At 38.2% G+C, this 22,266-nt stretch overlaps 1 protein-coding gene and 1 pseudogene across 2 annotated transcripts in view; one reads left to right on the plus strand and one right to left on the minus strand.

Annotated features, from left to right (window-relative positions):
- CYB5B (cytochrome b5 type B) overlaps positions 1-21,490 on the plus strand; it is a 36,235-nt gene extending 14,745 nt beyond the window's left edge. Inside the window, exons 2-5 of one of the 2 annotated variants that reach the window (XM_077755678.1) lie at positions 4,332-4,460; positions 4,959-4,988; positions 14,170-14,198; positions 17,766-21,490. In XM_077755678.1, coding sequence (XP_077611804.1) covers positions 4,332-4,460; positions 4,959-4,988; positions 14,170-14,198; positions 17,766-17,856 — 279 coding nt within the window. In that variant the 3' untranslated portion in view covers positions 17,857-21,490. Of the gene's footprint in view, positions 1-4,331; positions 4,461-4,958; positions 4,989-10,263; positions 10,579-14,169; positions 14,199-17,765 lie in introns of those variants that run through there. The other variant, XM_077755679.1, reaches the window with a different exon arrangement.
- Positions 766-1,693, minus strand: LOC144224470 (ER membrane protein complex subunit 3 pseudogene; annotated as a pseudogene).
- Positions 21,491-22,266: the final 776 nt, after the last annotated feature.

A 22,266-nucleotide genomic window follows, 5' to 3' on the forward strand; every position in this document is an offset into this window, starting at 1 on the left:
TCTATTCTGAACTCCACATGAAGAATATCTCATTATTTAACCTATACTTGATCATTCCTAAAGGCACTTGAGAATCCAGCAGTGTGTCAGGGTCACCAGTTTTCCCTGGACAGTATTAAGAGATATAGAGTGTTTGTTAAGTATGTCCCGGCCCTGAATATTCACTCTGAAAAAGAATTTGTTTGAGTAAAGTTGTAATACATTTGCTCTTTATGTGATTGAGTAGGCTCACAGTGAACAAACAATACAGGGATATTTGTTTTGTTCATAAATAGTTTCTAAATTTTCATTAATGAAAACTATTACCTTTGTAAAGGAAGTTATTAGAATACTAGCACATAAATTAGATGTAAAAATTCAGGATATTTGGATCTCAAGGAAACAGGAGTTTACTGTGGTTTAGATATCAGGCTGATTGTACATGATAATTATAATTGGCAGTGTTTCTAACGAAGATTGAATTTTTGCTAAGTTTTTATATAGTATCACTAGCTTGAGTTTCTCCCTTCTCTGCCTTTCGTTTCTGTTATCACCAGAAGGATTTTTTTTAAACATCTTAAAAATAATTCTTTCCCTGTAAGTCACCCAGAATACAATAATTTCCTCTAGTTTCAAACATAAAGGGAAACCTGGCTGAGACAAGAATGACCCTTGCTGCATGTCCACTAGCTCATTGTGTTCTCCTTTTTATTCTGAGAGGCCCCAGCTCAAACAGTTTACAAGGTTAAGGGCTACAGCGTGTTCCCAACAGAGCTAATTCCTGCTTCAATAAATACAGATGTACAATTCTTTTTTGAACATGCCTTCAAAGTGGAGATCTTTGGCCACGAGCTCCTCTTTGACATCATCTAGTGCCCACTGGTGATCCATGAGCTTCGAAACTTTCCACTTTGCTCTGAAAGCTTTGTTCCTGTCTTGGGGCATTGGCCATGGCCGCTCCAGTCATTTGTGCCTGCATTATTCTCGATTGGTCATTGGCATTATCTTGGCCCAGAATGAGAGAGTAAATGCTCTAAAGCCCAAATATGTAGTAGAAGCACCAGGATGTAGAATTCACCAGGATGCAGCTAATGTGAGTAGTTCAGTTCTTTACTGTAGCATAGGCAAAAACAGGGTCAGTGGACAGGGAGCCTGGGTGGCTCAGTTGGTTAAACGTCCGACTTCACGTTAGGTCATGATCTCACAGTTCATGAGTTTGAGCCCTGCATCAGGCTCTGTGCTGGGAGCCTGGAGCCTGCTTTGGATTCTGTCTCACTCTCACTCTTCCCCCCCACCTCCCCTGCTTACACTGTCTCTCTCTCAAAAATAAGCAAACATTAAAAAAAATTTTTTTAAACAACAAAAAGCAAGGTCAGTGGAAATATATCTTTGGTTGTAACAAAGCCTAAGCATGGCATGTTTATCCACTCACCACTAAGAATCATTGGGAGGACAGATGTTAAATTTCCTTTCACCATGTCTGTGAGCCTAGTGGGATCAGTCATAGGAGAAGGTAGTACTATTTTCCCTTTAGTTTTTTTGACAAATTGATACTCTGGTTTGTTGGAAGTAGTATTTTCATGTCAATTGGGGATTATAATTTTCATTTTCTCTGAGGATTATGCTTCGTATTAGGACTTCAGCTGTTTAATACTTGCTCCTGGGTGAGCTTCTTGTCACTTTGCAGCTGGACGGACACACAGTGGTGGCTCATGGCCACAGGGAGGGTGATCACAGATCTTATTCTGACCTCCCCAGTTTTACTATAAAGCTGATTTGTCTTTTAATTTTTTTTTAACATTTACTTATTTTTGAGAAAGAGAAAAAGAGAGTGTGAATTGGGGAGGGGCAGAGAGAGAGGGAGACACAGAATCTGAAGCAGACTCCAGGCTGCCCAGAGCCACCAGAGCCAGGGTGCCTGCCATCTTTTTTTTTTTTTTTAAAGGTATTATACAGTACTATTTTCAAGTAATCTCCACACCCAACATGAGGCTTGAACTCAGAGATCAAGAGCTGCATACTCTACCAACCGAGCCAGCTGGATGCCTCTCCTGCCATCTTTATTGAGAGCCAGCCTGGTCAGGGTCACAGGCCAGGCTCTTAGCCTGGGCATTACCTTGGCTCAGGACTTGCCTGGCTTGTGCTGTGACCTCAGGTCTAGTGCATTGCCTCCAGCTGGGCTGCCATTTGATTTTAAATACTATCTGAAGCTTATAGAGTTCTAAAACCGTAAGGAAGTTTCCCTGAAATCTTTTGCTTGTTCTAAACCATCTGTATTAAGACCACATTTGGAATGAGAGGTACTAAATGTAGGGGTTTTTTTGACCTCTCCACCCTTCCTTGCCTCAGTGAAAGAAAGAAGGTTATAAGACAGTATATACTAGATGAATTCATCTTTATCACTGCCTACTGTATCAAATAAGTACTCAGTAAAAATTGTAGTTTAGTGGTTAAAATGATTGAGTATACAGGAGAGAAACAATGGATGTATATTATATATATTTATGTAAGTGTGGCACTTTTATTTATTTATTTATTTATGTATAAGTGGTGAGAGATCGGTGGAAGTGAAAAGACTTTGTTACTGTAGGAAGAGCTGTGCAGAAATTCATAAATTCAACCACTTCATGAAATACCTCCAGCTGCTAAGAAATAAGTATGATATTTTTCCTGCTTAAAAGGTTGTTATAAAAGTAACTACTTAAAAACATTACTTGATATTTTAAAAGTACTAATTTAGACATGTCATATAATGTAAATTCTAAATTTGCTCATTGTAAGTAAATGTTTAGAGAATGTTTAAGTCAGGGACTGTGCTAAATGTAATATTAAAAATGTTCTCAACAGGTAGTACTTAATTTGGTAGAAGAATTTCAAGAGTGTACGGTGAAAAGTCTTCCTTCCACCTTGTCTCCTGGCTCCCAGGTTCTTTTCATTGTTTTCAGAGAGATTTCTTTTTTCTTTAATATTTTTTTATTTTGAAGTAATCTCTACACCCACCATGGGGCTGGTGCTCACAACCCTGAGATCAAGAGTTGCACTTTCTACAAACTGAGCCAGTCTGGTGCCCCTGTTTTCAGAGAGATTTTATATATATGTACACATATGTATCTGTTTTTTAGAGTCACAGATGGTAGCATATTATATAAACTGTACCTTTTTCTTTCTGAGTACAAAGTGCTTCATATCCTGATCTCATTTATACAATAGTAGTTAAGATACCTACTCATATTATCTCCATTTTATAAACAAGGAAACAAAGACATCTCAATTCCTTAGTAACTTGTCCAGGATCATGTAGCTTGGAAGTACAATACGTATAGAATCTACCTCCTAGGTATAGAGGCAGTTATTTTGGTGCCACTTATTGAACTTTTTATTATTTGTTTGTTTTTTTATTTTTAAAATTAAAAGAATACTTAATTTTAAATTTTTTTAAATATTTTATTTATTTATGAGAGAGAGCGAGAGAGAGAGCAGGGGAGGGTCAGAGAGAGAGGGAGACACAGAATCTGAAACAGGCTCCAGGCTCTAAGCTGGCAGTCAGCGCAGAGCCTGATGCGGGGCTCGAACCCATGAACTGTGAGGTCATGACCTGAGCCGAAGTCAGATGATTAACTGACTGAGCCACCCTGGTGCCCCATAATTTTAATTTTTAACAATTGTTTATTTGAGAGAGAGAGAGCATGTGAGCAGGGGAGAAGAGATGGGAGGTGGGGGAGAGACAGAGAGAAAGAGAGAGAGAGAGAGAGAGATTGAGATCGAGATCTTAAGTAGGTTCCATGCTCGCTGCAGAGCCCAGCTTGGGGCTCAATTCCATAACCTAAGCTGAAATCAAGATTCGGATGCTCAACTGACTGAGCCACCTAGCCGTTCTTAACTTTTTGTTTTGAAACCATTTGAAACGTACAGAAAGTTGCAAGAATAGAATAAAGAATTCCATGTTCCCTTTGACCAGGGTCTCCATCCGGGTTTCTGCAGCCGTCTGGATAATATTGGCAAAAAGAATCCAGCCGAGAGTACATGTTGTTCCTGCTTGTGCTGTCGTGCTGGCCTCCTTCAGTCCAGAACTATTATTTTTTTTGAGTGAAGACAGGCAGCTCATTTTGTAGACTATCTCTCAATTTGCTATTATCCTAGGTTTCCTCACAATTAGACCAGTTTTAGATACTTTTGGTATGAATATCACAGAAGTTATGTTGTGTTTGTCCCACTGCATCCTATCAGGTGGCATTCAATGTTGATTTGTCCCATTACTCCCATTAAGGGAAGAAAAGAAAAGAGGGGAAAGTAACTTCAATTAGCTTGCTTTTCTGATGGCCCTCCATTCAGCAAGTATCTTTTCCTTGTAGCATCCTGGGGGAGAAGAGGTTCTAATGGAACAAGCTGGTGCAGATGCAAGTGAAAGTTTTGAAGACGTAGGCCACTCCTCTGATGCCAGGGAAATGCTCAAGCAGTACTATATCGGTGATGTGCATCCGGTAAGAACCAACTGAGCTCGGGGAGGAAGCTGCTGACTAGCCACAGAGCAGGAAGAGGGGGAATGAATTAATAAAAGGAAAGTCCTTCAACCCAGCCATCAGGCTATGTATTTTCCCAAACCATTTGGCCTATTGCGCTAAGATACAGCTTCTTGTATGTAAAGCAACACGTGTAGGATCTGAAAAGTTAAGAGAACTGGTTTTGGATTTTTTTTTAAATTGATTTTTGTAATACCATTCATAACATCTCAACCTACAATAATGGTTTGGTTGTTCTTGGAAATTTCTTGCTAAAGGTGGTAACTATGAACATTCAAACAAGGTACCCTGGTAGGTTCAGAGTTGGGGGTGTGGGGGCAAATAACCCTTCCACAGAATTCTCTCAGAATTCTCTACTACTGGAATGTAGTCTTCATGTTCTAAGGGTAGAGACAAGCATGTTGTGAGATACGCCTTTGGATATGTCTTAAAATATTATTTGTTATCCTTTTTTAACAGAATGACCTTAAACCTGAAAGTGGTAGCAAGGTAAGAAGAAATCATCTGTTTCTCTTGTGTGTTTCAAGTGTTCACTCAAATAGAATGGTTTTATAAAAAATTAACAAGGGAAATGTTCACTTTTTTCCCAAGCAAACCTATTTTTCAGGAATTTGGACGCAGTGCCATCTCAGGAAAAAAGAATAGCTGAGTCTTGACCAGTAGGAAACATTTTGTTCATGCTTGTATTTGCTTTAAAAAAAAAAAAAAGAAAAGAAAAGAAAAATTCTAAAGCCATGCCCTGTATGGTTTTGAAAGAATTAGTTTATGGGTTCAGTTGTAGAAAAGTATTTCTTATTCTTACATTACATACTACAGGTGAGAATAATTCTTTGTTGGGAAAATCACTGGAACACTGATTTTCACTTAAAAGCCTTTGAAGGAGTTAGACTGGAGTAATTACTAGAATGGGCCTTTGTGCCTCTATTATCCAGATTTAATCCTTGTATCATACAGGCTCAAATAGGCCTATACCCATTTCATTTACTCAGGGATGCAGCAAAAACAAAAGATTAAATAGTTGAAAACCTTAATGTGCACTGCATAACCTACCAGCAACAAACCTGGAAGGCATGTTGCTTTCCACAAGCAGGGCTGTTCATTTCCTTGACGGCGGCGTCACACATTTATGGACTTCTGTCCAGCACCCTCCCACTTAAAGGGACAGCAGTTTAGTTGCTGCGTAGAACATCATGGAGGCAGCGCCCCTCCCACCTTTCCTCTTGCTAGCTTTTTGCTTCCCTTTCCTCCCTGAGCTGGAATTTCTGAACACGTTTGATACAGCAGTTAAAGTTGGCCTAGACACAAGAATTCTTTCACCTCAAGAGACTGCTTGACAGTGTCTGCCATCTGTTGCTCTGCGATCCAGAGTGTTTGTGGAAATTGACTCTTCAGTCTTGCTGCACGCTGCCACTCGGAACTGTTGAGTTGCTTATGAAGGGGGATGAAAATGGTTTTTAAATGCCATGTGAGCACTGGTGGTCGGTTTGTCTTTCCTTCATAATGAAGGTAAAGTTGGAGCTACATGTGGCCTTGCTGAGTATCTTGAACATGTCTGGAAAACATTGGTCTCAAGTACAGTAAACATTTAATTCAAGAGATATTCCCATTTGGGTAAGAAATGCACCATGTATCTAGGAGCCATCACCCACATTCACACAAGAGTCATAAGCACACCCTTTATTAAAAAAATAGAAAAAATTTTGTATACAATGTCTGAAAGTCTCCAAATTGCTTCTTGTTGCTGTTTTTCTTCCTTGGTAGTTCAGTATGTGATGAGGACCATTCTTCCCAGTTGAGAGTGGTGTTTTTCATATTCTGTCCCTTGGGCCATCTGTATTTGAGTCCCTGGGCATGTTTCTGAAATGTCTATTTCCTGGGCTCCCGCTACTACTGATACATAATCTCTAAGGGTGGGACTTGGGAGTTGGCACTTAAAGTAACCAGGTAGCCAGGCACCAGACTTCTTGCCTAAAGATATGCCCATCTTTTCATTTGAAAACTTTGGGAACTTGAATTTTCTTTTCTAGAAAGCACTGTCTACCTTGTGTAGGCCAAAGAATTAATTAGAGATGTCTCAGCTAAATTAAAACTGTTGAGCTGTGGACTTTTTGGTAAGAAACACAGAAAAAGAAATCCTTTCAGCTCACTGAATTCTATAATAATTTAGAAGTTTCCAAATGTAGTTTGGCCCCTGCCTCGTATAAACAGTGACTAAAGGCAGTATTTTCAAAGCTCTGTTTTTCGTTATGTCTGTTGTACCCAAAGGACAGTCTCCATTAAGTAGAGAGTTGGTTATTGAGTTTTTTCAGTCACAACTGCTGTGCTTTAGGCAGATCAAGCAAGGAAAAACCTTTGGGGAAAATTGCAAGACCACACATAGATTTTTTTATAGAGCTACAGTCCAACCTGATTTCAGTTCCAGAAAGACATTCCTAGGCCCTCAGATTTATTTCGTACGGAGACTTTAAATAGGCACTTCTCTGTCTAAGATGTAGGTGTCTCATTTCTTAATTTTTCTGCACTCACCATGAAGAAAAGGTTGTACAATTCATTTCATTAATCCTTTCTTTTGGTTAAGGGTTCCTGAACCTCTACAAAGAAGTGATCTTTTTTTTAAAGCCTAATTAAAAGGTGACTTCTCCCTTAGGAGACGAAGGTTTCATTTCCTTTCTCTTTCTTTTCCTTTCCTTCATTTTTCTATTTCTCTTCTCCCCTGAAAGCCTCCCATCTCTTTCCTGCCTGAAACTACCACCTCCAACCTCCCCCTCAGCAAAATTTAAAAAAAAAGAGCCACCCAGAATGTACTGTTACAGAATCTAAATCAGGAATCTTTCTCTTCAGTTTTTTGGAAAGTGCCTTGCATACCGCTTTTGCTACAACATAGGTAAATAATTGATGCTTACCATTGTTTCCTTGTTACATTGATAATGCCAGAGGTCCACGGCCCTGAAATGGTGCAACACTAAAATGTAAAAGCTTAAAATCTACACATCTGGCAACAGATGTTTTTCTCCCCTGCTTCAGCCTTCAGATAACAAACCAGACTTAAAAACCTTTCTGTCTCTGTGAATCTCTTCCTCCCTGGATTAGCCCCCATGCTACAACCCATCCATCTTCTAGTTCTCCTTGAATCAACGTTGTGTGGTCTGCTTTGGGTTATGGAAACTCACCTTAGAAGCGCATTGAGTTTTCTATGCCGTCTGGCCTGCCTGTCTCCTGCGCTGCAAGTAACTGAGGCACATCTGTGGTTGGTCACATCTCTCTTTGGATTATGTGTTCACTGGTGGGTTAGCTCTTTGATCTGCCACCAGTTCAGGAGATGAGGTACACATGAATGCTAACCTGACAAAAGAAGTCAGTACCGTTTCCTTCATGTATTCAATAGATGTTATCTGGGTGACAGTTCAGCTGCTTGAAATATCACTGAAGTAAATAGATTCAATACCCAGACCATTTTCCTTTTAAATTGTTGAATGGGTGGTACATGATGGTACATAGTAAAAAATTGAAATAGTGCAAAAAGGTATACTTTTTACATATACGTTATGTATGTATATATAAAAAGTGACTCCCATATCCAGCTCTCAGTCTCCCATATCGCTTCCCCAGAGGTAGCCAGCTACCATTTTCTTGTTTACTCTTCCAAAGAGACTCAATGCATTCATAAGTATAAATGGATGGACAGACTGATCCATCCATTGATTGATCAGTTGATAGGCAGACCAAATCATTCCTTCCTTTAAAAATAAAAAGTTTATTGTCATTGATTTTTTCTTATTGGGATTCCATGGACAAAAATTTTAATAAGATGGCATTTGCTGTAACAGGATTTGATGGATTTTTTTAAACAAATAATATTGTCTCCATAAAGGCTTACTGTGTTATTTAAACTTCATTTTTTTAAACATTTTTATTCATTTTTGAGAAACAGAGAGACAGAACACTAGCGGGGTAAGGGCAGAGAGAGAGGGAGACACAGAATCCGAAGCAGGCTTCAGGCTCTGAGCTGGCAGCACAGAGCCCAACGCAGGGCTCGAACCCACAAACCATGAGATCATGACCTGAGCTGAAGTTGGACACTTAACCAACTGAGCCACCCAGGCGCCCTAGAACTTCATTTTTTAACTTGGGAAGTTTAACTTTTATGTTACAAGCAATCTATTAAGTTGCATTTAAAGGCAAATATATTTTTTTCTTCCTGATGCTACTGACGTTTGTTACACAGCAGGTTTCTATTACTTGCATATAGCATTCAGTTTATGTTCTCTTTTATAGAGGAGAATCTGAAAAAGAATACATTGTTTATAATTATGTAATGTAGTTACTTGGTTGCATCATACCAAAAATTTCCTTGTAAGAATTGTTTAATATTCCTGTCATACCTACAACCTAGTTTGTTAAAGTTTGGAATGGTTATGCAAATGCCCTTTAGATGAGTAGTGATTGCTCTTTACCAAATAATTTTGTATGGTTGTTTCATTGTTCCGATTTTGTCTAACATTTCTTTTTTGTAACATATTATTTTGAAATAAAGCATAGAATGTAATGGCAAAGTCCCTCTTGAAAGGCAAAAATACCCATTGGTGAGGCATCTCTAGGATTAATGTCTTCTCTTCATGACACTTTATTTAGAAATAACGTGTAGCTTTGCAAGAGAAGGTGTTAGGAGGACAAGGTAACATCTTTTTCACATCAGCCCTCTAGTGTTATAACAAGTTTTCCACTTCTTTGGTCCCAGTAGAAATTACTCTATGAAGGTCTTATCTGTGTTATCAGACTGGGTTCTTGAGAGAGTCTTACAGAAATTTGTCTAAAGGGTGTTTTTCATCTTTGAATCTTGCCCTTGTATGCAGGAAAATATTTTTTTTACTTGACTGGACTGCCTCTAGGGATGGCACATACTTTCCAAGACCATAATTGTTAATACATTGGAGCTTCTTGAGAAGGCTGTCCTCAAGATCCACACGTGGCCATCGGAGGGACTATAAAATGTTGAAATCCTGTATTTCAGTAAACTTTTTGGGTTTTAAGAAACAAACCCTAAAATTCATATTGTGGCCAAAAGTTCCAAAATTATTTTTCATAAGTTGCTGGCTACATAGCTATCACAGTGTTCTAATTAAAAAGCTGTATTCAACCGCCCAAATACTCATTAGTTTTACCAAAGGTGCCACGTGGCTTAAAATCCACTTTTTCCAATTTTAAATATTTGGAATCCTCTTGGAATAGTAAGCATCCAGTTTAGGAATTAAAACAAGCTCCTTATATACCTTGCAATAGATTTCCCTTCTATTTAAAGTCTAAATATGAACTATTAAGGTTGAAGGTACATTTTATAAATGCCCTATCTCTGTCTTTTAATGCATCCTAATCCTAATATTTTTTCCAATGTTTATGTTTGGTGACAGTGCTTATGCTCCTTAAGCATTTGTTGTCTCTTGTTTCATGAATAGTTTTCATAGTAAAACCACGCCCACTGACCCCCAAATAAATCCTTTCCCGCATATTTGCCAATTATGACATTTCTTAGTCATTCTCTTAACCATATCAAAAAGAGTCCATACTTAGGGCACAGTGTCTCTTGGAAGAGAGTCTAGAAGAATGTATATACCTGGTATAAGGTAAGAAAAGTCTACATGTGGGCCATGTTCTGTCAGTCTTTCCAGACATGGGAGAATAGTGTTTCCTTCTCTCTAACCTTTATTTTTTTTTAATTTTTTATTAAAAAAAATTTTTTTTCATCGTTTATTTATTTTTGAGACAGAGAGAGACAGAAAATGAGCCGGGGAGGAGCAGAGAGAGAGGGAGACACAGAATCCGAAGCAGGCTCCAGGTTCTGAGCTGCCAGCACAGAATCTGATGTGGGGCTTGAACCCACCAACCGCGAGATCATGACCTGAACCAAAATTGGATGCTTAACCGACTGAGCCAACCAGGCCCCCCTCCTTCTCTCTAACCTTTAGAAGGCTGCTAGTGTAGTTTTTTTTTTTTCTTCTGCAATATTTTTTTCTTTCATAGTTTATTGTCAGGTTGATTTCCATATAACACCCAGTGCTCATCCCAACAAATGCCCTCCTCCATGCCCATCACCCTTCTTCTGCTATTGTAGATTTTGCTAAAATACCCTTGGGGTCAGAAAATTGTGTTAAGTCAATTAAATATGGCTTTAAAATGAAAATTTATCTGGTCCAAGCCTTTCATTTTATTTATTTATTTAAAAATTTTTATGTTTTATTGAGACAGAGAGAAACAGAGCATGAGTGGGGGAAGGTCAGAGAGAGAGGGAGACACAGAATCCGAAGTAGGCTCCAGGCTCTGAGCTGTCAACACAGAGTCTGATGCGGGGCTCGAACTCATGAACCATGAGATCGTGACCTGAGCCGAAGTCAGCCACTTAGCCAGCGGAGCCACCCAGGCACCCCAAGCCATTCATTCAATGAGGAAACTGATTTACCATTGAACTTGAAGGCAGTAGACAATTTCAGTTATGAGCAGCTTTATTAAAAGGCCACTCACATATCATGAAATAATTCCCTTTTATCCTACAGAGTCTTTGTTTAGTTAGTTTGTTTGTTTATGGGATTAAAGCCTTAATGAACCTTGACATTTAGGAACCAGTTTATTTAAACAGTTCTTTTCTGTTAATTTGAACTAAAATCAGAGTAGACTTAAAATAATTTAGTGGTTTGGAAGTGTATTCCAGAAACATGCATATTAATAACTTGGTAAGGCTTTTGGTAGAAGAGCTCTGGATTCGATCTACTCTTTTACAACTAAAATCACAGAGTATTGCAATTATAGCTTTCCATGCCAAAGACTGAGCAGTCCCTGTTCTCCTGACCAAGAATCTTGCATGTAATTTAAAATGTGGGCAAGAACATAACCAGCCAGATATGCCTGAACACACAAAGGAAGAAGTTAAAGTCCATCATAAACCGTGGGGATCTCATTTAAGCATCCGTTAGATTTAGCACCAAGCTTTGGAGTAGAAATGGGAATTGGGAAACAGCATGAGAGAATGGTGACATGAGGGTGAAGGAAGGTTTTGTGTTAACAGAACCTTTTCTTAATTTTGTTAAATTAAAAATAACTTACTTGGCTTCTTTCCAAACTTGGCTGAGGTACTTGGCTTCTAAGAGCAGTGCCTTAAACAGCTCTTTCATTGTAGTTGATTAAAAGCGGAGTCACTGCAGTTTGACATTTACTTGGCTGTCAGAATCCCAAAGAGAAGGTACACTTCTTTCTCTTCGCTTTCCTCCAGTGGTAGGGATGTTGGTCTTTTTGCCTCCAGGGATGGAATGATCTTAAAACAGGAGTTGAGGTACTTAGTTTAAAAAACAAAAAGTATGTTTAAAGTTTCTTATTGCTTATTAGAAACTGTTACAGTAGGGGCATGTTATGGTCTTCCTTCTCTCTGGCCTTTCCCTCTTTCTTTTCTCAGTTGATTCCTGCACTAAGTGTTTGAGACTCACTCCGCTTAGCATACATGCCAGGCTTTAGTTGTAAAAGATCCTAGAGGTTTGAAATTTAGAGAATCCATTTATGTGAACTATATGGCTTTTACTATGATGACAGATTGAACGTAACAGGTACATTTCTCCATAATGCTCTCCTGTAAGAACATTTGATATGGTCCCAGGTTTGTTTTTTTTTAAATACTAACCATATATTTTTGTTCTGCAAATCATTGTATGTATGTGGATAAAGCATAAAAGACCATGGACATTTTTCTCATGGAATTCAGTTATTTCATGGCTACTGTAATGGAATCTTTTAAAAGGCAACATTGTAAATGAATCTAGTACACACTCTCCCATTACTACTGAAATCGCTTCCTTCCAAATCTGTAAGACATTTGTTGAATTTTCTCAAAGATTGACTTGTAACATGTTTTACTTAACCTGATTCATGATATTCTAGTAGAAATGTCCCAGATAATGATAATCGTCAAGTTCTCAAAGAAGTGTAGTAGTATATTAACGTAGTTTATCTGACACTTTTTATTAGAAGTTTAACTTGCCTGTAGGCTAATTTCTTTCGGGTTTGGGGCATGTATTCATTTGCATGGCAGTGTTTTGGATACATGAAGCTAAAATACATTTCCTGGTCTGCTCTAAAGTATCTAGGCCAGTATGTAGGGTTTTTGGAAATTCTTGGAAATTACTGAAAATTGTGGTTAAACACAGTTAATATTCTGTGTTCATACCCTAGCATACTTGTACATATTGGCAAAAAGGATATCTTGGGCAGCAGTGACCTATGCAGATGGGTCTGTCCTCTGGCAGTAAGTTAGCAGGCCTGTTGTATATACAGCTAATTAATGGAATCAGTAACTTCATTTGATGTTTATTTAAATGAAAGTAACTTAATAACACCTTTAAAAGATATAATTAATGTACCATCCGGTTCACCTATTTAAGATGTACAAGTTGGGTTTTTAGTATGTTCACAGAGCTATGTAACCATAATTACAGTAATTTTGGAAAATGTTCATCACTCCCAAAAGAAACCCCATGCCCATTATCAGTCATTTCCATTTCCCTTTAACTCCTCTTCCCCCCAGCTCTAGGAAACTACAGATCTACTTTCTGCCCCTAGATTTGCCTATGCTGAGGCTTTCATATAAATACTCTTATGTAGTCTTTATATAATATGTTGTGTGGTTTTTGTTTTATTTATTTTTAATGTTTGTTTGTTTTGGAGAGAGTGAGACAGGTGTGAGTGGGGGAGGGGCAGAGAGGGAGGGAGACCCAGAATCTGAAGCAGGCTGCAGGCTCTGAGCCATCAGCACAGAGTGCAACACAGGGCTTGAACCCACAAACCACGAGATCATGACCTGAGCTGAAGTCGGATGCTTAACCAACTGAGCCACCCAGGTGCCCCGTTTGTTTTATTTTTTAAGTAGGCTCCATGCTGAGTGTGCCCAGTGAGGGGCTTGAACTCACAACCCCGAGATCAAGACCTAAGGTGTTAGACTCTTAACCAGCTTAGCTACCCAGGTGCTCCAATATGTTATATTTTATATCCAGCTTCTTTCACTTAGCATATAATGTTTTCTAGGTTTATCCTGTTGAAGCATGTGTCAGTACTTCACTTTTATTGCCAAAATTTTGTTTTTAAGATTATTTTGGCATTTCCATCTCCTTAATTCCATTCTTCCCATTTCATTGTTGAATAAGCCCTAAGGTCTGTAGTCGTAATTAATATGATTTCATAGAGTAAACCAGTTCATTTCTGTAAGCCACAGAGCAATCATCGGCTTGCTCTAGAACATTTCACAGTTGACCTATTTGTCACAAGAGTTTGTATTTTTTTAAAATGTGTTCAGAAAATGTGATTCTAGCTACTGCCAGTGGCAAGCCCAGCTGAACTAGGCATATCATTGTGACTGCAATTAGTCCCTTTCAGTATAGTTAGTATCAGTAGCTTTTTTTTTTTTTTAATATCTAAAAACATTTAGGCCATTTCTCCATGCTTTCATTAGTTATTCTTCACTTAGAGAGGACCAGTATGTTACCAGAAATAGCATTCTTGGTGCTCCCATCGCATTAGATTTGTAAATGTCAAATTGCATAAAAGATGAAGTTCTGTGTATGGATATTCAAGAAGATTTGCATACTGTATTAATCTTTCTTTTTGTTTGAAATTTTTGAATATGTGTCTTCTTCAGGAACCTTCGAAAGATCCCACGTGCAAAAGGTTAGTATACATTCAGTGGACTTCCTTATGCTCATCACAATGTCTGGCCAGAGGTTCTTCCATAAATATACATGTATAAGATAATTTAGGAGTACAGTTTGACTTGGGAATAAAAGGTACCTGCAGTACAAGGAAGAGAGTCCAGAGGTGTTACGAAAGCCTTGTATGGTAACAGAGGGCAGCCACACTGTGGTGAGCATCATGGAAGTATAGACTGGTTGAGTCACTGTATTGTACATCAGAAACTAATGTAATAGCATGTAACTCTGTTTCAAGTACATGTTAACTATATTTCAATTAAGAAAAAGAGGACAGTTAACAACTAATTATTTTTTGGCCAAAATTACTGCAAATTCAGTAGCTCCTTACCCTTAGCAAAATTAATTTGTACAGTTTCAGTCATTTTGAGTAATCTCAAAAGTTTGTGCCTTGAGTAATTTTTAAATCATGTTGTGACATAAACTGGGATCGTATTCGGTGAGAGGCCAATGTGCAAGGACAAGTAACTGCTGTTAAGACATGCCAACGGTCTGTGCCACTCAGCCCAGCTACGCAACTTCCACTTGAAACTTAATCACATTTAATCCCCACAACTGCTCTGTAAGGTGGGTGCTATGATTGCATGTTATAGAAGAAAAAAAATTATGTATTGCATGCGTATTCAGGAATTTGGTTTCTTTCAAAGGTTTACTTAGGAATATCCCTTGTGGTCATTTTAGTAATATAATAGTATGAGCTCTGAAAGGTATGCATTTGCCATCCCTTAAATGCACTTGAAATGACTCTGGAATCCTTGGCTTGTAAAAAAATCTTTATAGAGATTATATAGATCTGTTTCATCTTTCTGAGCGCCCACTTAAAGCATTTCAGAGAGAGGGAGAAAATGTGGTTTTTCCCCCGTAAAAGTATTGCTTCTTTTTTATATTTGAGGTGATGGACAAAGAATGTAAAAAATTTAAACTTAAAGGAAGCTCTTAGTAAATTTATTTTCTTTAATATTAAGGTCTTATGCTTACCCAACTACTTTCTGTAAAGAATTTGAAAACACAAGCCATAAACTTGCAATAGACTTGGGCTACACACAGCACGCATTAAGAATTATTATGCAGAATGCATAAGGAATTCCTACAAATCAATTAAAAAATAATGTAGTAGGATATCAGAAAAATGCTTAAACAAGCACCTTACAGAAGAGGAAACAAATATAGATACATGAACAAAAAAAGGTTTAATATCACTTGTTATCAGATACAAATTAAAATCATAAGGTATATTTCACAGCTACCAGATTGGCAAAAATTGAGAATTCTACAAATAAGAGGAGCTGTTGAGGAAGTGGATCACCAAGTTCTTAAACCCTCTTAGGAGAGTGTACATGGGTAGAGTTACTTTGGAAAAGAATTTGGCATTATCTAGTAAATTTGCCAATATGAATAGCTTTTGACCCAGCAATTCCATATCTAAGGATATACTCGAGAGAAATGTGTGCACAAGTAAACCAGGAAACACATACTAGAATGTTCATAAGGGCATTCATTATTCAAGTTAAAAGTATACTGGAAGCAACCCAAATAACCATTCCTTAATAAAGTGAATGAATCCATTCTGGTGTATTATAAAGTGGAATACTACAGAGTAATAAAAAGAAATGAGTCACAACTACATGCAGTAACCTGAACGAGTCTCCAGAAGAGAGTTCTGTCTTACGGCTAAGACGTTAATGTTGAACTCTTTCGGTTCAGCATAAATCCATTTCTTCTGCCTCTATGCCGGTGACAGTTAAGTATTAGAAAGGATCATATGGGGATTGGTGGTCAGCCATTCTCAGCCTTTGTACTGAGGAATGTCTCTTCATTGTTTTCTCAAGGACCCTACTTTGAAACTGTGGTTGTTCTCCAAGCTATCTGAATTGATTACCTTTATGGGGACAGGACTTCACAGTTCCCATGTGCCATATAGTGGTGTACATGCCAGCTTGCTCGCTTTTCTGTTTCTACGCAAAGCTACTTGGCTGACATTCTAAACTTCTCTGGAGCAGCTCTCTGCCATACTGAAGTGTACAAAGCTCTAGGCAAGTTTAGGCAAGGAGAAGGCATTTTATTATTGAACCTCAGCTGGTTTTATTGACTTAAAAACCTTTTAATACCAAGGCTGCATATGTCTTAGTAGAAGGGCATGTAGGTCATTTGGATCATGGAAGAATTACACCTTAAAACTAAGAGTGTCAGTAAGCTGTATTAGAGAAGAATTATTTTAAGAGTGACAACTGTCCTGAAATCCTAAGAAAAGTCTCTTACAGGCCTTCTCAAGCCAACTGTCATTTAAGTTTTCAGTATGTTCAGTGTGGGAGTGTATCTTTATTAGTGTCCAGACTTACCTAAAGATTAAGTGCATTGATTGGAATCAGGAATCCATCACTAACTTTGCTTCATGGTTTTGGGTGCAAAGCTTGTTATTTCCTACATATCCAATGGGAGTAATAGTATCTATTTCATAAGGCTGTCATCAGGATTAAATGTAGAAAATACAGATGAGACGGATAGAACTTTGCCAATAGTTGTATTAGATGGTATTACTTATAAATTTATACTTACATACATAGAATGGTGGCTTTTTCCCTGTTTAAAAGCGCTAATTGTAGAATATGTAAAAAAATACAAAAAAGATTTTTTAAAAGTTTTTATTTATTTATTTTGAGAAAGAGAGAGAGCGCGAGCAGAGGAGGGGCAGAGAGAGAGAGAGACAGAGACAGAGAGAGAGAAGGAGAATCCCAAGCAGGCTTTGCACTGTCAGCATAGAGCCTGATGTAGGACTCGATCTCACAAAGTGTGAGATCTGAGCCCACCAAGAGTCAGATGCTTAGCTGACTGAGCTACTTAGGTGCCCCCAAAGAAGAAAAATTTAACCCATCCCTTATCTCAACCAAGAAATAACTGCTATGTGTCTTCGTAAAAACACACATAGAGGCGTGTATAGGGGTATATGTTTTTAGTATCATACTACACATTTGGTTTTTATCTTTTAAAAATTGTTTAATATTGTCATGCCAATGTAAATTTTTATTTTTTCCCCACTACTTGGACGATAAAAGCAGTTAAGCTTCAGAGAAAGACACATACCATATGATTTCTCTCATATGTGGAATTTTAAAAACAAAACATGAGCATAGGGAAAGGAAGGAAAAATTAAATAAGATAAAAACAGAGAAGCAAACCATAAGAGACTCTTAATGATAGAGAACAAACTGTGGGTTGATGGATGGAGGTGGGTGGGGGAATGGTCTGAATGAGTGATGGGGATTAAGGAGGGCACTTGTGATGAGCACTGGGTGTTTTATGTTAGTGATGAATCGTACTATATTTACAATACTCCTGAAATCGGTATTACATATATGTTAACTAACTAGAATTTAAATAAAATCTTGGAAGAAGAAAAAAAAAAGTAGTTAAATTTCCCAAAGTAAATTGAGATTCTTTGCTCATGAAAATATTAAAATGTGGATGTTGAAAGATAGCAAATATTTGGCATCAGGTGTTCATGGCGTCATTGCTTTCCCCTCACTTCTAGTTGCTGGACATACTGGATTTTGCCCATCGTAGGCGCTATTGTCTTAGGTTTCCTGTATCGTTACTACACATCGGAGAGCAAATCCTCCTGAGGAGACCGCGTGGAAGTCGGAAAACATATCCATTGGGAGTGCGAGCTAGAGACTTGTTTGGAGGCCAAGCGATGCCCTCTTCTCGAATCCTGCCGGGTGTGTGTGCTTCCCCCTCGGAACCCAGATGGTTGGCCAGACATCCACCCCAGACCTGGGGCCAGTGTCCTTCATCTCCCAGAGCCTTACTCCCAAAGCACCTGCTCGTTGTCCTGTGTCCGTGCCAGTGGCCCTTCTCTCCGCTGGCCTCCGCCAGCCCCCTTCACCTTTCCAGACTTGGTTTTGTAATTACAATCCACATGTCCTTGGGACATTGTTCTTTGATAAAAATGCCTGGTTTCCAATATTTTGAATGCACGTTAGACATTCTTAACAGGGCAACACACTCTGGTTTTGAAGCTTTTCTTTTTCCATTTTTCTTTGAAGTAAAAAAAAAACATATATATGTATACATATATATATGTTATATGTATATATATGTATGTATGTTTTTTGTTCTGACTTGAATCTATTATTTATAAGAGATTTAATTGATGAAGTAAAGTTGTTGCACACCTATGGCATAAAACACAACTGCCAAATGATCTTGTTCCTTATTTATATTTATTAAAACCAGGAAGAACCATGAAATCCTTTCCTCCCTCCTGACCTACCGTAGCAGGTAACTCTTGCCACCAACCACCACCCCCACCCCCAAGTCCACCGAGTGGTGCTGGACAGAACTGTGCTTCTGTTGTATTTCTTGGGAGTGGAGAGAAAGAGGCGAGGGAAGGGATGAATTGGGGTGATAGGGTGATTTCATAGTCTTCTTCTGGAAAATACTGAAAACACTACTTTAGGACAAGAGTTTAGGAAAAGCACCAAAGACTTCATTTTTTTTTTTTCAAAGGCTTCATTCTTTACTTCGGTTTGACACCAGTTTCTAGCCATCTTTTTTTCTTTTCTTTCCCCCCCAACTAACCACCTTTTATTGGTAAAATACAAAATTATAATTATAACTGTGGAACTTCACCAGGGATTTTTGCTGCTTTTAAATGTATTGAATAATAAATTTTTTCATTCCCTGTTTTATAAAATTAAGAGATTCCAGCTTGCTCAAAGATCCAATATTTGATCTTCTGTTTGTTGGCCCCAGTAACATAAGTTCCATAGAACAGTGGCATTCGAAATGGGGACTTCATGACAAAAGAATGCTTTCCATTTCATCTCTATTTTACCTTCATGGCTCTAATTTGTGGTTTTGTTGTTTTTCCATTGAGGAAAAAATAAAAAACAACAACAACAGCTAGTAGTTTTATCCCTTGGATGAGTGTTTCATTGAAGAGTAGGTCATTATTTAGAATTTTGTTAGTGTTTCTTCTTGGTTCAGGAATTTCTCTGGCTTATTTGACTTAACTTTTTTTTCCCCCGTGGAAACACCTGAAGACACAGTACACTGGCTGTTTTCTGCCAGCAGCTGTTTGTGGTGATTTTTCTTCCGATTTTTTAAGGATTACCAGTCTGCTTCTGGGCCATTGTCCTATGTAGCAAGGAGCAGCTTGGTTTCAGAAGGACCATGAACCCTGCTGTCTCCTCCCTGCTCACAGCTTGCCACGGACAGGAATGTGGCCTGCAAAGCAGTGTCTGCCCATGCAAACCAGAAAAAGGCTCAACCCATCAACTGCAGTTGAGTGTATTCAGAATTCATAAAAATAATATTCACCTTGTATTTGCACCCTTGGATATGATATTATGGAGACATTTCAGGGGATTTTTGAGAGACTTCTATACGTCAGGAATACAGGAATAGTCAAACTTTTATCTTTACGAACTTTGTATAAGATGCCACTTTTAGACAATTTATTGAAAAAAACCTTTGGTTATTACGGAACAGAAGTGGTATGACTGTTGGTGCTCCTCCCATTTGAAGGCATGTGGAAGGGTTGCCTTGAATATGAATTGGTATCTAATTGCTGTAATAATTAAGCTGCATGATTACATGGGCCACATTGGGGTAGAAATAAAGAACAAAGGAGTATTGAGGAACTGGAAGGGGAACATTTAGGCTGAAGCTAAGCCAGCAGATAACTTGGATCAATTAAGAGTATGTTGGCAGTCTACAAAATTAAATGAAAAACATCTGGCTTATAAGAAATGTTAAAGAGTGACAGTCTTAGGTAAAGTTGGCGTGGTTATTTTGGATATTTTTAGGGTGAACACCAACACAAAAGGTATGTTTTTCTCTTTCATATTGGTTGTCTTTTCCTGTTTATATCTGGACTTGTTTTTACTCAGAGCCAGAGGAAAAGATTTTTAGACTTGTCTCTACCATCCATGAAATCCATCCAACCAGAGCTGCTTTTGATCTACTGCTAATGTGATGTCACTTTGTACTATAAAAACCACTTTTGGGTCCATTTACTGTTACTCTGCTGCCTACATCAACAGGCAGGCAAAAGGTAGAGCTAGTGTGGGAATTTGCACAGGTTTTTCTAAACAATAGAGTATGTTAGCCAAACCCATCAAGAAAGCCTTGTTTTTAGAGGTAGACTCAAATTCTCGAAACAGTCTCCACATTGGTAAGTCATGTAAACCCCTCTGGAGAACAAGTGGAGCCAGTCCCTGCCGGCTGAGGGTGCCCCCTAAAGCTGGTCTCCGAGGTGCTGGGTTGTTTATTCCTGGGGAAGACACACAATGGCTGGAGGTCATGAAAGGAGAGGAGGGAAAACGTGTGCCACCAAAATAGGGATATCAGTGCCAGGTCTCCAAAATTTCCTAGTCCCTGTCCCTCGGGAATCAGTTTTGGTTTCTAAATGACTCCACATTTGTAAGGACAAGAAAGTGGTGGGGACAAAATTGATAGTGTTTAGTTCTTATGTGACCCCTGAAGCAGAAACAAAAATCCATGGGAACCTATAATTTGAGCCTATAAAGTTTTTTCAGCAGCTGTCATAAATGCACACACATCGTGAGATAAGAGCATTGTTGAGTCTATATTCATGTACTTCCGGCGTGGAGCAATGAGAAATGTTCTATGGGTTAGGCATATCATTACTCACAGTGTCTCAGGCTTCACGTCTCAGGATTATCTGGTTAGATTCCATTTTAGGGGATTGAACTGCAGAACATTAATGTTCATTACTTCCTTCCCTGGGAGAAGTGGATTCAGACATGTCTTGTCTCAATAAGAGATCTGTTTTTGTTTTTTGTCTGTTTGTTTGTTTTTTAAGCCATCTCATTCTGTTGCCAAATATCACAAAACAAATGGGGAGTTTAGTTCACATTTGGCTGTTATTCTTTGAAAGGGCCTGGTTTGGAATTTGTGGGGGTGATTTCAGAGGAAGGTTCTGGGAACCCGAGTTACCTACCCAATATCTAGCATCTTACTCATGAATTTTAGGAGCTGTTCTTTTCCTGTACCTGTATCCTATGTGTGCTAGTTGAGTGAAAGATGATTATTTGACTTCTTTCTTTTTTACTTCACCCTCTACTGTGAACGAGTAATATTAACATTCTTTTTGTGTATTCAATAATGGAGTTTGTTTACCTATTTTATTTCAGCATATTTTGAACAAAGATCTTTGTCTCTTTCTGCTGGAATGTGCACACAGTGAATGTTTGTTAGAACTACACACAATAAAGATACTGTTTTCCTTTTCTTGCCCTGACTACAGTTACTAATTTTTTTTTTTTTTTAAAGCAGAAGTGTTGGCTCTGTAATCCTAAGGTGTTCTTGAAGAAAAGGATTTGAGAAGCACAAAAGTCATGTGTATCTATGCAAATAATTGTATGTAGTATAACTTAATGGGGAGTCCTGTGGTTCTTCAGGATTCTTTCTGCCTCTCTTTCTTTGAAGTGAGTTGCTCAGTTGATAATCACAAGAGGCAAAAAGGAAGACTTATGCTGTATTGATGGCTATGAAGTGGCAGCCGGGTAGACCAGTTGGGAATTCTGTTTTTACTGAAACCGTCTGGTAAAGAGAAGCCAGTACAAGGTAATAATATTTTGTTATCTGCAACGCCAGTCTTCAAATGATTGTTTTTCTTGGAAATAGCTAAACTGTTGGGGAAAATTAAACACTGAGATTGAAGTTCTAGCGACTGTGTTAATTAAACAAGGGAAATAAACAATTTTTATAATTACCTTTAAAGCATACTGATAGCCTTCTAACACTACTAATGAGACATCATTCATTAGGGCTTGGTTATTTCACTATCACATGAATTAGTAACAGGAAAGGATAGTCCCATTCTTATTATTAGTGTTTGACTCTAATGTTTAATCTCCAGTCCTAATAATTTGTATGACTGCAGTCTTCATGATGCCGAGTATTTGGCAGGTACTTGACAAATCCTGGTTGGTTCCTGAAAACCTGAAGTAGAAGATTGTGATTCCAATTATGTAAATTTAAGGTAAGACATACCCACACAGTCT

The sequence above is a fragment of the Crocuta crocuta genome, unplaced genomic scaffold (assembly GCF_008692635.1).
Source record: "Crocuta crocuta isolate KB4526 unplaced genomic scaffold, BGI_CrCroc_1.0 scaffold152, whole genome shotgun sequence".
Lineage (NCBI taxonomy): Eukaryota > Metazoa > Chordata > Mammalia > Carnivora > Hyaenidae > Crocuta > Crocuta crocuta.